The sequence below is a fragment of the Entelurus aequoreus genome, linkage group LG25, assembly GCF_033978785.1.
Source record: "Entelurus aequoreus isolate RoL-2023_Sb linkage group LG25, RoL_Eaeq_v1.1, whole genome shotgun sequence".
NCBI lineage: Eukaryota > Metazoa > Chordata > Actinopteri > Syngnathiformes > Syngnathidae > Entelurus > Entelurus aequoreus.
In genome coordinates this window covers 35,659,256-35,676,747 of record NC_084755.1, presented here as the reverse complement: position 1 = coordinate 35,676,747, position 17,492 = coordinate 35,659,256, and the positions used below count along the sequence as shown (strand labels likewise).

General features: G+C 34.9%; 1 protein-coding gene across 20 annotated transcripts in view; it reads right to left on the bottom strand.

Annotated features, from left to right (window-relative positions):
- The window catches only part of rbfox1 (RNA binding fox-1 homolog 1), a 783,527-nt gene that overhangs the window by 121,900 nt on the left and 644,135 nt on the right, over nt 1-17,492 (bottom strand). For 19 of the 20 annotated variants that reach the window (XR_009824521.1, XR_009824520.1, XR_009824522.1 and 16 more), the window contains 3 exons: nt 14,715-14,768; nt 8,666-8,758; nt 371-431 (listed from right to left, as the gene is read on the bottom strand). Coding sequence is in view for 16 of the 20 variants with exons in the window: in XM_062036671.1 (XP_061892655.1) it covers nt 371-431; nt 8,666-8,758; nt 14,715-14,768 (208 nt within the window). In the remaining 4 variants the exon portion in view is untranslated. The remainder of the gene's footprint in view (nt 1-370; nt 432-8,665; nt 8,759-14,714; nt 14,769-17,492) is intronic. The other variant, XM_062036667.1, reaches the window with a different exon arrangement.

Sequence of the window (17,492 nt, the reverse complement as noted above, 5' to 3'; positions counted from 1 at the left end):
TTTTCTAATCATCAATTAGCCTTCTGAGCCAATGAGCGAACACATTGTACCATTAGAACACTGGAGTGATAGTTTCTGGAAATGACACCTATGTAGATATTGCACCAAAAACCAGACATTTGCAGCTAGAATAGTAATTTACCACATTAGCAATGTATAGAGTGTATTTCTTTAAAGTTAAGACTAGTTTAAAGTTATCTTCATTGAAAAGTACAGTGCTTTTCCTTCAAAAATAAGGACATTTCAATGTGACCCCAAACTTTTGAACGGTAGTGTATGTCACGTCTGTGAAGTGGATGCATTATATCAGCAAAGGAAAAATGCTCACTGACACAGATTTGTTTGAACAGTAGAATCTAAAACAACATACCATTTGCATATGGGTTGACAGCCTTCTTATTTGTCATTACTCGGGCTGTTGCATTGTTGACCTAAAGCAGGTAGAGAGAGCTCCATGAGTTATAACAAAACACATAGCGGGCCGATGGACACATTTGTGATAGCCTGCATGCATTTGTTCCCCCTTGTGTTGTGAACACGGGGAAATGGAAGAAGAACATCATGACAAAACACTCATGTCATTTGTGTTTTCACAGTTGCATTCAGAAACACTAAAAAAACACACCAAAAAAAAAAAAACGGATCACCTTTCTTCCACATTTGCATATTTTCTATTATGTTTCAACATGCTCTCCACTTCCAGTGACATTTCCGTAAAATAGAACAGACAAAAAGTAAAAAGGGGGAAACAAAATTAAACTGATGCATTTGGCAAATTATGTTTTGTGAACATATTGTGGCATGCAGTGGGCAGGAAGAAATGTCAATAAAGTGAGGAAGAAGAAAATATGCCGAGGAGCATTATGCAACATCCAGTCAACCATAGAAAAGGACAACATTTGTGACGGAAGCATCAAAAAGCATTCATACCGGGACAAACAGCCGTTTTGAAATGAAAAACTCTCCAAAGTAAATCATTGAACACGGGAAAAAAACCAAAAAAAAAACGGATACTGTAATCAAGTCAGTCCAACCATTCAAGTCATTCCAAATGTAAATGAAAACTAAAATGGCAAATCAAAAGCAAGGGTGCATTATCTTCAAAAAACAAAATCGATAAATGATTTTTTTTTTTTTTTTTTTTTTTCCAACAATCTCCGAGATGTGCAAATGAATCATGTCTCGGTCGGCGTCGCTCGTACACGCAATTCCAGGAAGGACACTTAGTGGATGAACATGTACGCTGTCACGCAGGAAAAAAACATGTCAATAGACGGCATCAACCCAACCACAATTCCAAAAAGAAATGTCAAGTGAGTTTTTAGTCTTGCAAACGTTCAAGAGAGGAAATGCTGGCAGAATGGCTCGCTCACCCACACTTACCATTCCCAAACCTTTTTGGGCCCCGCCCACTTTTGTGTACTGTTACCGTTGTAACTTTGTTGGAAGAGGCCCTAAACAAAGCTACCATTGGGAGGACGTTGGAGGGTGGGGGTGGGGGGGAGGGGGGGAGGGGGATGAGAAAGGGAATAAGCATCATCTTATTCAGATGGCCAAGAAAAGTCTGCAATCATTCCACTGCACAAACTCTCTTTCAGCTCTCCACTGCGTTCTAGAAACATAATGTAGGCCACTCTTGCTCCGTATCACGGCGAAGAAAATGGACCAACATTGTTAGTTGACTCTCCTATTTTTAAAGATTACATTTTTTTTTATTTATTTTTTTTTACACACAATCTTCTGCCGGCCGGCACAGGGTCATGACAGTTGAAGAGAAAAACATATTGGAATTACTGTAGCCCATTTTCACATACAGTTTACATTGAATAATGAGTCAACACAACAGGACTTCATTGGCAAAACCAGATAACATTAAATGTGTTCCACAAACCCCGTTTCCATATGAGTTGGGAAATTGTGTTAGATGTAAATATAAACGGAATACAACGATTTGCAAATCCTTTTCAACCCATATTCAGTTGAATATGCTACAAAGACAACATATTTGATGTTCAAACTCATAAACTTTATTTTTTTTTGCAAATAATAATTAACTTAGAATTTTATGGCTGCAACACATGCCAAAGTAGTTGGGAAAGGGCATGTTCACCACTGTGTTACATGGCCTTTCCTTTTAACAACACTCAGTAAAGGTTTGGGAACTGAGGAGACACATTTTTGAAGCTTCTCAGGTGGAATTCTTTCCCATTCTTGCTTGATGTACAGCTTAAGTTGTTCAACAGTCCGGGGGTCTCCCTTGTGCTATTTTAGGCTTCATAATGCGCCACACATTTTCAATGGGAGACAGGTCTGGACTACAGGCAGGCCAGTCTAGTACCCGCACTCTTTTACTATGAAGCCACGTTGATGTAACACGTGGCTTGGCATTGTCTTGCTGAAATAAGCAGGGGCGTCCATGGTAACGTTGCTTGGATGGCTCCAAAAGCTGTATGTACCTTTCAGCATTAATGGCGCCTTCACAGATGTGTAAGTTACCCATGTCTTGGGCACTAATACACCCCCATACCATCACACATGCTGGCTTTTACACTTTGCGACTATAACAATCCGGATGGTTCTTTTCCTCTTTGGTCCGGAGGACACGACGTCCACAGTTTCCAAAAACAATTTGAAATGTGGACTCGTCAGACCACAGAACACTTTTCCACTTTGTATCAGTCCATCTTAGATGAGCTCAGGCCCAGCGAAGCCGACGGCGTTTCTGGGTGTTGTTGATAAACGGTGTTCGCCTTGCATAGGAGAGTTTTAATTTGCACTTACAGATGTAGTTACTGACAGTGGGTTTCTGAAGTGTTCCTGAGCCCCTGTGGTGATATCCTTTACACACTGATGTCGCTTGTTGATGCAGTACAGCCTGAGGGATGGAAGGTCACGGGCTTAGCTGCTTACGTGCAGTGATTTCTCCAGATTCTCTGAACCCTTTGATGATATTACAGAGCGTAGATGGTGAAATCCCTAAATTCCTTGCAATAGCTGGTTGAGAAAGGTTTTTCTTAAACTGTTCAACAATTTGCTGACGCATTTGTTGACAAAGTGGTGACCCTCGCCCCATCCTTGTTTGTGAATGACTGAGCATTTCATGGAATCTACTTTTATACCCAATCATGGCACCCACCTGTTCCCAATTTGCCTGTTCACCTGTGGGATGTTCCAAATAAGTGTTTGATGAGCATTCCTCAACTTTATCAGTATTTATTGCCACCTTTCTCAACTTCTGTGTCAGGTGTTGCTGGCATCAAATTCTAAAGTTAATGATTATTTTCACAAAAAAAAAAAAAAAAAAGTTTATCAGTTTGAACATCAAATATGTTGTCTTTGTAGCATATTCAACTGAATATGGGTTGAAAATGATTTGCCAATCATTGTATTCCGTTTATATTTACATCTAACACAATTTCCCAACTCATATGGAAACGAGGTTTGTATGTGCTCCAATCACTTTATCACAAAAAACTAAGAGTTGTAGAAATGATTGGAAACTCAAGACAGCCATGACATTATGTTCTTTACAAGTGTAGGTAAACTTTTGACCACGACTGGATACAAATATTCCATTGTTATTGGTGTGAATCTTTGGGCACCTCAGAATTGGATTACAATTCTTAGGGTGAGGATTTGATTCGTAATCGATACTCGATTCAACACGATTCTCCATTCAAACTGATTTTTGAGTAATATTATCTGGTCTAATAATAACAACACCTTAATAAAACAGTTTACAGGTTACAAAACCTCCTTCTGGTTGCTGACGTATGACACATACCTGCAATTAAGCATAGAAATGGCCTAAAAAAAATTGTTTTTATTTTTATTAATTCGTCAAAAAAATAAATACAATTGGATTTTTGAAAATTACTAAAAAAAAATCAGGGTTCGAATGTGATTAGCACATTCAGTCACATTTTCAATAGACCCATTAAAAATTCATAAAAAAAACAAACCGGGTCTGATCATTGGAAATGATATACCGTTTGATAGTTTTTTCAAAAATAACAATACATACTTCAATATCTGCTTGTCACCTTGACTTACAATTTCAAAGCAAGTTATCCATCAATTTGTACATACAAAAATCAAATAACCAAAATGCATAGGCAATAATAATAATAATAATAATAATATATTTTATTTTTAAAAAGCACTTTACATTGAGTAAACAACCTCAAATGCTACAGTGTATTAAAAAAATAAATTAAAAAAAATATAATAAAAAAAATAATGAAAATAAAAACTAGAACAGCCAAATAGCTAAAACTAGTATGCATATCTCTAAAAAAATGCTTTTTAAATTTTTTTTTTTTTTTTAAAAGAACGGTTTTTAAGCCTTTTTTAAAAGCATCCACAGTCTGTGGTGCCCTCAGGTGGTCAGTTCCAACTGTATAATTCCTTTTCTGGTAAAAACCCACTGAACAAGAAGCATTTGTAGCTACCCTGTAGGATATATATGTACATTAGCATCTCTAGCGCAGGCATTAAAGTATCCCTTTTACTTTGGCATCAAAATCATTCATGCATGACCTTGTCGATGCAGAGGATAAAACTTTTTCAAGTAAAATGTCCCGAGCTTTAAGAGCTTAACCAGAGTTAAATGATAAGAAAATTAAATGTATGGTGTTTAGTGGTGCAAGGACAAATTGTGAAGAAAAATTAAAATCAAATTGATAGAGTATATGAAACTAAATTCCTGGGAATAATAACTGATCATAAATTATGTTGGAAACCGCATATTGAATATATAAAGGGAAAAATATCCAAATCCATTGCTATTCTTTATAAAGTAAGACACATGCTGAATAAGAAATGTCTGCATATGTTATATTATTCTTTTATTTTTCCATATTTAACATATTGTGTTGAAGTTTGGGGAAATGTTTATAGAACAAACGTAGACCCAATAATTCAACTTCAAAAAAGGGTCATTAGAATAATACACAAAGCGTGCTACTATGAACATACCAATCCATTACTTATAAGTTCTAATGTGTTAAAATTTTCAGATATTGTGTTTTTAAAAACAATGGAAATTATGTTTCGAGTAAAGAACAACAGCTTGTATTCTTAGGTTATTTAAATTAAGAGAAAAATATAATTTACAGGGGATATTGATTTTTGAAATACGTAAAGTAAGAAGGAATATAAAATACAAATGTATTTCAGTTTTAGGAGTTAAATGGTGGAAAAAAACCAGTGATGAGTTGAATACTTGTAGTTCTTGTTAGAATAATTGTATCTAAGTTATCACAAAACTTTGCGTTTCAATGAGTTCCCGGCGAGCAGACACAAGCTGTGTTTGATCCTACCAAGAAGAAGGCTTGTAAAACTCCACTGTGTAGGATGGGAAGCAACATGAAGGTGTTCTGTTTCTTTCACGTATTGTAATCGACGGACAGATATTGTCTTGACCCGAGATCTACAAAGTGAAGAGGAAGCAGGATCAGACTCCCCTCCGGGCAACCTTTTGTTTGAACTGTTTTACGACCTTTTCTTCTAACTGATCTGTAACTAAAGGCGATGGCTGTTTACGACCCCCGTCCCTTAGAAACAGCTGTTGCCATGTAATCAGGGAATAAAAGAGGAGGCGTACAATCTTACGTCAGAGCGCGGTGAGACTGTGCAAAGAGTACAGTCCAGATGTCTCTCCTCTAATGAGCCAAATTTAATTCTGTCTCTGTTTAAGTCCTTGCTTCTTGTCTTGTTTAATAAATGTCATCAGTGTTTGAACCAGACAGTTCTTTGTTAAGGTTTAAGAAAACTTTGAAAGGTGAAATACTTGAAAATTATAAAATATAGTAACGATTACTTTCATCCCATTGATTTTTTTTTTTAACGTTGATGTTCCAGGCAATCTAATTTTCAGTGAAATGTATAAGATAGGCAAATATAAGCTTTGGCTTCAGCCTATTCCTTTGAACTGTTCTGTAACTAAAGGCGATGGCTGTTTACGACCCCCCCTCCCTTAGAAACAGCTGTTGCCATGTAATCAGGGAAAGTCCAGATAAAAGAGGAGGCGTACAATCTTACGTCAGAGCGCGGTGAGACTGTGCAAAGAGCACAGCCCAGATGTCTCTCCTCTAATTGAGCCAAATTTAATTCTGTCTCTGTTTAAGTCCTTGCTTCTTGTCTTGTTTAATAAATGTCATCAGTGTTTGAACCAGACAGTTCTTTGTTAATGTTTAAGAAAACCTTGAAAGGGGAAATAATTGAAAATGATAACATATAGCAACGATTACTTTCATCCCATTGTTTTTTTTTTTAACTTTGATGTTCCAGGCAATCTAATTTTCAGTAAAATGTATAAGATAGGCAAATATAAGCTTTGGCTTCAGCCTATTCCTTTGAACTGTTCTGTAACTAATGGCGATGGCTGTTTACGACCCCCCGTCCCTTAGAAACAGCTGTTGCCATGTAATCAGGGAAAGTCCAGATAAAAGAGGAGGCGTACAATCTTACGTCAGAGCGCGGTGAGACTGTGCAAAGAGTACAGTCCAGATGTCTCTCCTCTAATTGAGCCAAATTTAATTCTGTCTCTGTTTAAGTCCTTGCTTCTTGTCTTGTTTAATAAATGTCATCAGTGTTTGAACCAGACAGTTCTTTGTTAAGGTTTAAGAAATTCTTGAAAGGTGAAATAATTGAAAAATATAAAATATAGTAACAATTACTTTCATCCGATTGATTTTTTTTTAAACCTTGATGTTCCAGGCAATCTAATTTTCAGTGAAATGTATAAAATAGGCAAATATAAGCTTTGGCTTCAGCCTATTCCTTTGAACTGTTCTGTAACTAAAGGCGATGGCTGTTTACGACCCCCCTCCCTTAGAAACAGCTGTTGCCATGTAATCAGGGAAAGTCCAGATAAAAGAGGAGGCGTACAATCTTACGTCAGAGCGCGGTGAGACTGTGCAAAGAGTACAGTCCAGATGTCTCTCCTCTAATTGAGCCAAATTTAATTCTGTCTCTGTTTAAGTCCTTGCTTCTTGTCTTGTTTAATAAATGTCATCAGTGTTTGAACCAGACAGTTCTTTGTTAAGGTTTAAGAAATTCTTGAAAGGTGAAATAATTGAAAAATATAAAATATAGTAACAATTACTTTCATCCGATTGATTTTTTTTTAAACCTTGATGTTCCAGGCAATCTAATTTTCAGTGAAATGTATAAAATAGGCAAATATAAGCTTTGGCTTCAGCCTATTCCTTTGAACTGTTCTGTAACTAAAGGCGATGGCTGTTTACGACCCCCCTCCCTTAGAAACAGCTGTTGCCATGTAATCAGGGAAAGTCCAGATAAAAGAGGAGGCGTACAATCTTACGTCAGAGCGCGGTGAGACTGTGCAAAGAGTACAGTCCAGATGGCTCTCGTCTAATTGAGCCAAATTTAATTCTGTCTCTGTTTAAGTCCTTGCTTCTTGTCTTGTTTAATATATGTCATCAGTGTTTGAACCTGACAGTTATTTGTTAAGGTTTAAGAAAACCTTGAAAGGTGAAATAATTGAAAATTATAAAATATAGTAACAATTACTTTCATCCCATTGATTTTTTTTTTAACCTTGATGTTCCAGGCAATCTAATTTTCAGTGAAATGTATAAAATAGGCAAATATAAGCTTTGGCTTCAGCCTATTCCTTTGAACTGTTCTGTAACTAAAGGCGATGGCTGTTTACGACCCCCCGTCCCTTAGAAACAGCTGTTGCCATGTAATCAGGGAAAGTCCAGATAAAAGAGGAGGCGTACAATCTTACGTCAGAGCGCGGTGAGACTGTGCAAAGAGTACAGCCCAGATGTCTCTCCTCTAATTGAGCCAAATTTAATTCTGTCTCTGTCTAAGTCCTTGCTTCTTGTCTTGTTTAATATATGTCATCAGTGTTTGAACCTGACAGTTCTTTGTTAAGGTTTAAGAAAACTTTGAAAGGTGAAATAATTGAAAATTATAAAATATAGTAACAATTACTTTCATCCCATTGATTTTTTTTTTTAAGTTGATGTTCCAGGCAATCTAATTTTCAGTGAATGTATAGGATAGGCAAATATAAGCTTTGGCTTCAGCCTATTCCTTTTTCGGTCATTCTTTTTCTTTTCTTTTCTTTTTGTGTGTAAATGTGTACGACTGTTAATATATGTATAATCTGTACTGTTAAACTGGTCACACAAAATGGTTGATGGTTGATTATATGACCGAAATAAACTTATTTCATTCATTCAGAGTCTAAATTGCCTGTAGGTGTAAATAGTTTGTATGCGTCTAACTATTGATCAGTCCAGGGGGTGATCACTGTCGACAACTTATGACATTGCAAAGGATAAATGGTCATATATTATTAATGGCAAGTGAATGTATTTGTTTTCACAAATTTAAATCCAAAAGCACGTTTTTGTGGAAATAGAAAGAGCAACCATAATTCAGTTTTAGGTCTGCAAACAACGAGAAGTACAACTGGGAAGGGTTACAGTATATGTAAACATTCTTCTGCAGGCGCAAACCAAACTAAATCCTTCCGAGACTTTTGAATGTCATTTCACAAGAAAGATAAGAGGGGATGTTGTTGTGGTCGATGCGCACACAAACATTCACACAGACACACACAAATACATCAATAGAGGACAGGGGGGGAGGGAGGGGAAGTTGAAATAAAAACATGGAGGACATGCACCTCTATTTTTCGGCCTTCGACCACGGTGCCATGCAATTTCTCTCTGGCCCTGTCGGCATCCATACTATGCTCGAATGTTACGAATCCGAAACCCTGCATGCAAAAAAAGAAACAAGAAGAAGAACAGGTTTATGTATACATTTTTAATTGTATTCTGGAAAGCAATACAAATCAATATAAAGCTTTAAAAAAAAAAAAAAAATATATATATATATATATATACATATACACATACATATACAGTCGTGCTCGTAAGTTTAAATTCATGATTTCTTGGCCATTCTTCAGAGAATATGAATGATAACACAAAAACCTTTCTTCCACTCATGCTTAATGGTTGTGTGAAGGTATTTATTGGCAAACAACCGTGTTTACTCTTTTTAAATCAAAATGACAAAAGAAAGTACCCAAATGACCATGCAGCCCATTTTTGTTCAAGTGTCTCCTTATTGTGCATCTTGAAACAGCCACACCACAATTTTTCAGAGAGTCCTGTATTTCAGCTGAAGTTATTTGTGGATTTTTCTTTGCATCTCGAACAATTTTCCTGGCAGTTGTGGCTGAAATCTTTGCTGGTCTACCTGAATCCCTCATTATCCACTTCTTAATCAGCGTCTGAACACGGCTGATTGGCATTCTCAATTCCTTGGCTATCTTTTTATACCCCGTTCCTGTTTTACGCAGTTCAATTACCTTTTCTCGCAGATCCTTTGACAATTATTTTGCCTTCCCCATGACTCAGAATCCAGAAAAACATCTGTGCAGCACTGGATGAAAGATGCAATGGTCTGTCAGAAGCCCAGAAACTCACTGACCTTTTATACACACACATTAATTACAAACAAACTGGTCACAGGTGAGGAATTGGAACCTTAATTAGCCATTCAAACCTGTTTGTCTCAACTTTTGTGCATGTTCTCAGATCAAAAGTTTACATACCACAGTGACTTTGATCTGATAACATGCACAAAAGTTGACACAAACAGGTTTGAATGGCCAAATCAAGGTTCCAATCCTCACCTGTGACCTGTTTGTTTGTAATTAATGTGTGTGTATAAAAGGTTAGTGAGTTTCTGGGCTTCTGACAGACCATTGCACCTTTCATCCAGTGCTGCACAGACGTTTCTGCATTCTGAGTCATGGGGAAGGCAAAAGATTTGTCAAAGGATCTGCGAGAAAAGGTAATTGAACTGCATAAAACAGGAAAGGGGTATAAAAAGATATCCAATGAATTGAGAATGCCAATCAACAGTTTTCAAACACTGATTAAGAAGTGGAAAATGAGGGACCTTGATTAGCCATTCAAACCTGTTTGTGTCAACCTTTGTGCATGCTATCAGATCAAAGTCACTGGGGTATGTAAACTTTTGATCAGGGTCATTTGGGTACTTTCTTTTATCATTTTGATTTAAAAAGCAAGAGTAAACACAGTTGTTTGCCAATAAATAGCTTCACACAACCATTAAGCATGAGTGGAAGAAAGATTTTTGTGTTATCATTCAAATTCTCTGAAGAATGGCCAAGAAATCATAAATTCTCCCATGGTATGTAAACTTATGAGCACGACTGTATGCATATGCCATTCCACCAAATGGAAATAAAATGTATAAATTCAAAATATAATTTAATTACTCAAAATATCATGCACATCGATCTGATTGCATAAGTAATAATTACAATTTAAATCACTGGGGAAAAAAAGCATTTGTTGCCTGTCTCTGCTTCCTGAAATAATTAAGTTATACCATTTAACATTTCATGAATGTTATATGTTTAACTGTTACGCCTTACCGCGACCTTAAAATAAAAAAATAAAATAAAAACATTTGAGTTTGAATTCACACTTTAATCATGTCTCTGGATATACAATCAATAGTTACCTTAACACAGTGGTTCTCATACTTTTTCCACCAAGTACCACCTCAGAACACACTCGGTTCTCCAAGTACCGACATATTGACCAACATTAAAATACAGTAGCGTAGTAGGCCTGCATATTAATAAAAAATAAAGCAGAGGCTTTATTTAACAAGTATACTTATTATGTTGGGCCCGTGTAACATTACACAAAGTTTGAACAGTAACACTGTGTTTGAATATTTAATTAAGTGATTCTAGATCACTGGTGTCAAACTCAAGGCCAAATCTTTTTTATCTTTTTTTTATTTTATTTATTTATTTATTTTTTCTTATTCTATGTGGCCAGCAAAAGCCTGGAAATAATACGGGTTAATAAAATGCTTAATATTTTCTTACTAAATATATTTGTTCTTTCCCTTTTTGACATTAAAAATCATGTACTGCATGCTGTAGCATATCTTTGAAAATGCAATATTATAAAAATATGATATATTATCATGTATTCCAAAAAATATTTTTTGTTAAAATGAAGATAAATACTGTACTTAAATATCTGCTTGACTTAAGGTTTCAAAACAAAATGATCAATCAAATTGTAGACCGTAAAATTGACAATAGATTTTAGGGTTGAATTCCGCCGACTAAGTTTTTCACCATAAAATCAACTTTGGTACTGTTTTTTCCATATACAGTAAGACACTAAAACATTAAAAAAAAAAACAAAAAAAGCTTTAAAACAACAAGATTTTACGGTAAAAATGTTTTTACATTTTACCGCTAAAAACAGTGGTATTGTTTTTCCATTCCATTTATTAAAATGTTTTATTTGCTGTAAAAAACACTGCTTTTACTGGAAATTTCTGGTGACTGAGCTGCCAGTTTTTAAAGTAAAATGTAAATATTTTTTTTGCAGTTTATGTAAAAAAAATACATTGTATATATATATATATATATATATATATATATATATATATATATATATATATATATATATATATATATATATATATATATATATATATATATATATATATATATATATATATATACTGTACATACATGTATATTCATATATTACTAATTGTTAAAAGCGGCCCTCAATGAAAACGAGTTTGACACCCCTGTTCTAGATGGAGCCCCCGTACCACCAGTGGTACCAGAGCCAACTCGGTTTCAAAGTTGGGAGCAAACATGGCGCCCTGTAGTCACGTTGAGGGGCTTTTGACCAATCATTTAGGACACTGGTCCCCAACCACCGATTGGTACCGGGCCGCACAAGAAATAAAAAAAATAATTGTTTTTATTATTTTTTTAATTAAATCAACATAAAAAACACAATATATACATTATATATCAATATAGATCAATACAGTCTGCAGGGATACAGTCCGTAAGCACACATGATTGTATTTCTTTAGGAAAAATAAAAAATAAAAAAATAAAAAATAATGTATATATTATTGGGGTAACACATTAGTATGGGGAACATATTCACCATTAATTAGCTGCTTATTAAAGTAACATAGACTTAATTTAGAGTTATTTGGACACTAGGGGAACATATAAGGGTTAGGGTTAGGGTTACTAATAAGCAATAATTTTGAGGTTATTGAGGGAAGACTCTTAGTTAATGGCTTACTGGTAGGGATCATGTTTGATAAGAAATTATCGAGTTCGAGCCCATTATCGAATCCTCTTATCGAACCGATTCCTTATCGATTCTCTTATTGAATCCAGATAGGTTGTTGTATATGGAAAAAAACACAATATTTGGTTTAACAAAAGCTCACTTTTATTTTATAAGAAAAAAATTAAATAAAATAAATAAATACATATTGACTGTTACCCCACTAAAAAAATATATATATATTGACTGTTGTTACCCAAAGTATATTAAGTGGGATTTTTCAGAAAAACAAATATATACTGTAACACAAAAAACAACCTGTCTCTGTGGTCACTATAAGTGTATAAATAATAATGTAGTGTTAAATAAAATCAGTCCCTTGGGCACAAAACTGAAAATAATACAGCTCTCCAAAAAGTGCACTTCTGCTGCTACTGGAACATACTAACTACACACACTATGACACTAAGAACACCACAGTCATCAATCAACAATTCTTCCCCCCTTACATGAGAGCGAAGCCTGGCAATAATTGCATATTGCCTGTTCTGCCCTCACTATACGTGTTGAGGTTGGCAGACAGCTAACAAGCAATCCAAAGCAGATTCATCCCTTTAGGCTCTTTATTGTTGTTGATCTTGCTTTGTCTTTTTCTATCTTTACTTTTGTCTTGCACTGGACTGTGATTTTCTATTTTTTTAAACTGAAATACACACAATGACAAATGTATAAGCTATGTGATTCAATTAACATACTGAAATGTAATACACAATATGTAAATATTAGCTTCACACAAATATACAGTACTATCATCAAACAAATACTTCTAAGTGTTGAAACTATTTCGATGGTAAAAATACACGACTGGCTGCCATTTTAAGTCCTCAAAACATCCATTGAAACAGTGCACAAAAATCGTTTTTCAATAAACATCTTAGTATCAAACTTAAACACTTTCCACGTTAATATTGAGTTACATAAACAAGTTAAACAGTTTACTTACAGACTTATCTTTTACAAGGCCTGTAAGAGCTAACACAACTTGTCTACTTCTCAATTGTCTCAACCCGGAAGTGCCCAAACTAATGACGCGTAGTATTTTCATATCGCCACAAGGTGTCAGTAAGAGTCTACAATCAAATGGGCATAACACTGCAGGTCCCACAGGGCATTTCCTGTATGTGGGAAGGAATTTGTTCCCAGGGATTCGAATAAAGAACCAACTCTTTTTCTTTACTATAGTGGCCTCGATAACGGGAACCGGTTCTCAAAAAGGGATTCGAGTCCATGGAATCGGTTCTTTTCTTATCGAACAACCGGGAGAACCGATTTCGAACATCATCCCGACTTACTGGTTGTATAATAAGGCCATGCATAATACGGTACTAAGTGCAACAGGGACTGTCACTCAAGAATTGGCTTGTACAGCCATGCTAGGCGTTGTCAACAAACATGAATGTACCGTATCAACAAAACATCAAGTTAAAATGTGAAAATTATATTTAAATATGTGCACTGTAAAATTACAACACTCATTAAGACTGAAAATATATTACTAATAATTGACTGAGATAGGATGACAAAACTATTTAAATAAAAAATAAATAAAAAAAATAAAAAAATAATAATTAAAGTACCATTCCAAAATAAAAAAATAAAAAATAAAAAAAATAAAATAAAAAATTAAACTTCAAATCGAAATAAGTGTCTGACACAAGAGCGTAAATTAGCATAGTCATCTGTGACTAAGCTGCCAAAGAATACGGTATTAATAAGTACTGAATAATGACTAATTAAGAGCCAATATGTTACTAATTTGCATGTTAACAAGCAACTAATTAATGGTGAATATATGTTCCCCATACTAAAGTGTTACCATTATTGGATTTTGAGTGACAAAAGACATACTTTAAGATACAACCCTTGAGCAAAATAAAGTTATGAATACAGAACTCATCTATTTTATGAGAGTATTGATTTCAAACGTTTTTTTCATTTTCATTCAAAAGGAATTCTATTTCGTATTTTCTAAATTAAATGTCCGGCATCTCGAAACTTCTGTCCGTTTGGATAATACTTTTATCTTTGCCAAGGCGGCAGACAAAGTAAACTTAATAAAAGTTCAGCCTCACCGAGCAAACCGAGGGGACTTGCCGAAGGACAGTATCTCAATGTTGCCCTATTGATCCGTCATGTCTCCCCAGTTTGTTAACGTAATTGAGATGGGAGATATTTAATTATCTTTGAACACGCCTACAGTCCATGCAGAATGTAGAATATCTTCATCAATATCCCAATGTTGTCCCTCATTATTGACGGTAGTTCATCGTTTTGTTCGCTACTTAAGCAGTTTGTTCTGGTACACTTAAGGCTCAAGGGTACCGTCTTTTATTCATGTTTATTTCTTCTCAAAGTCACGGTTAATGTCTCGGACACATTGGAAGTCTATTTGATTCCCCCAAGTTTTATCCACACGAGGTGACCAAAGCATGCCGTTCGATCAACCTCCAAAAAGTGAAAAAACGTTATCAAGTGGCATGCCTAGAAAATAGAAGCACAGACCTTCGAGCCACGCTCGTTGAAGATGATTTCCACGTCTAAGACTTTGCCAAATTGCTGTAATTAAAAACAAAAAAATTGCTGCTTTTGAAAAAAGTAGCACCATTTTAACCCATAAGCACCCATGGCGACACGTAGGCATGTCAACAACACTTGAAAAGTCCTATTTGTGCTGGACTTTAAGTCATTAAGTCCCTAAGTGACGTATACAACGCATTTCCCCTATAATGGCAAGCTTTTATTGCCATTAAAATGGCATTTTGAAACATTTTACAAGTTTAAGCTTTATTAGTACGTCATGTGTTACAATTCAAGTGTCCTTACAAAATGTATTGACTGAAATAATACACAACTATGAGGGTATCTCTGCATTGCATACGTCACATCAGGCTGTACTAATTAACATCGCTAACAATTAGTGGTTATTCATTAAAAATAAAAAAAAATCTGTTGTAAATTTGGCAGTTCAGCTCCTGGGTAAATGAATACATGCACAACATGTAATGAAACATGAAATGATTTACACGCTTACAATCAAATACTTGAAGAAGGTTTAATTAAGTTCACCTGTAAAGGTTATAGTGCATTTTCGGTTATTCTGAAATTACACCTGAAGGCAGAATATATGTATGTATGTATGTATGTATGTATGTATGTATATATATATGTCAAACTTGTGCATGTGTGTGTGTGTGTGTGTGTGTGTGTGTATATATATATATATATATATATATATATATATATATATATATATATATATATATATATATATATATATATATATATATATATATATATATATATATATATATATATATATATGTGTGTGTGTATATACACTACCGTTCAAAAGTTTGGGGTCACATTGAAATGTTCTTATTTTTGAAGGAAAAGCACTGTACTTTTCAATGAAGATAACTTTAAACTAGTCTTAACTTTAAAGAAATACACTCTATACATTGCTAATGTGGTAAATGACTATTCTAGCTGCAAATGTCTGGTTTTTGGTGCAATATCTACATAGGTGTATAGAGGCCCATTTCCAGCAACTATCACTCCAGTGTTCTAATGGTACAATGTGTTTGCTCATTGGCTCAGAAGGCTAATTGATGATTAGAAAACCCTTGTGCAATCATGTTCACACATCTGAAAACAGTTTAGCTCGTTACAGAAGCTACAAAACGGACCTTCCTTTGAGCAGATTGAGTTTCTGGAGCATCACATTTGTGGGGTCAATTAATCGCTCAAAATGGCCAGAAAAAGAGAACTTTTATCTGAAACTCGACAGTCTATTCTTGTTCTTAGAAATTAAGGCTATTCTACAAAATTGTTTGGGTGACCCCAAACTTTTGAATGGTAGTGTATATATGTATTTATATATACATATACTGTATGTATATGTATATATACTATATATATATACATGCGTATATATGATACGTGTGTGTGTATATATATATATATATATATATATATATATATATATATATATATATATATATATATATATATATATATATATATATATATATATATACATACATATACACACACATATATGTATATACATGGATACAAACATACACATATATATGCATATGCATGTATGTATGTATGTATGTATATATGGATATATAGCTATCCATAGATAGATAGATAGTACTTTATTGATTCCTTCAGGAGAGTTCCCTCAGGAAAATGTGTGTTTGTATGTGCGTGCGTGTGTGTGAAACATATTTAACATCACACATATCTTTACCATAAGCAATACCGTATTTTCCAGACTATAAGACGCTTCTTTTTTCCCAAGATTTGGACCCTTCGGCTTATACAAAGTGCGACTAGTCTATGGCCTTTTCTTCGCTAACAGCAACTTTATGGAATAGATTAAGCAACGAAATCAACAAAGTACTAAAATGATCCACTTCAAAAAACTGATCAAACTCAAAGTGTTTGCAAAGTGTAAGGAAGAAGAATCCTGATAAACTTATTCAACCTTATTAAAAAAGGAGGACATTTTATTAATCTCAACGGATGAATAAAGACATCAATGACTTTTCTGTTTTATTTGATCACTGTCACAGGCACTGTTTGGCAACAATTAATGTGTGTTAATAAACATTTAAAAAATATTTCCACGTATAAATCTCATTTCACAACATGCAAGTATATATCTGTGGCTTCTAGTCCGGTGCGGCTAACTTAGGTCCTTTAATGTGTGCAGCAAGCTGTTGGATAATATACTGTACATATATTATGTAAATATGTCAGAAAAATTGTATGTAAATTATCAAAAAAAACTTTCCGTTCTCTGAGTTCCCAATGAACAGACAAAGAGGCTGTCTTTGTTGCACCAAGCAAAGGCTGGGAAAATTCCATTGTGTACGATGGGAGGAGACGGGAGGGGGGTTATCTATTGTCATCCAAGACCTGCCCAGGCTGAAGCCAGGACCAGCCCAAGCCCGAGGCATCTTTTTCTTTTGTGTTAATGTGACCGAAAACAATGACTGTTTACATACCTCCCATTCCTTTAGAAGCAGATGTTGTTATGTAAACAGGGAAAGTCCAAATAAAAAGAGGTGGCGTACAATCTTTCGCCAGAGCGTGGGTGACACTGTAAGAGGTTACAGGTCGACACGTTTCTCCTCAATCGAGCAAAATTGAATTCTGCCTCTGTTTGATTCTTTGCTTCTTGTCTTGTTTAAAGGCCTACTGAAAGCCACTACTACCGACCACGCAGTCTGATAGTTTATATATCAATGATGAAATCTTAACATTGCA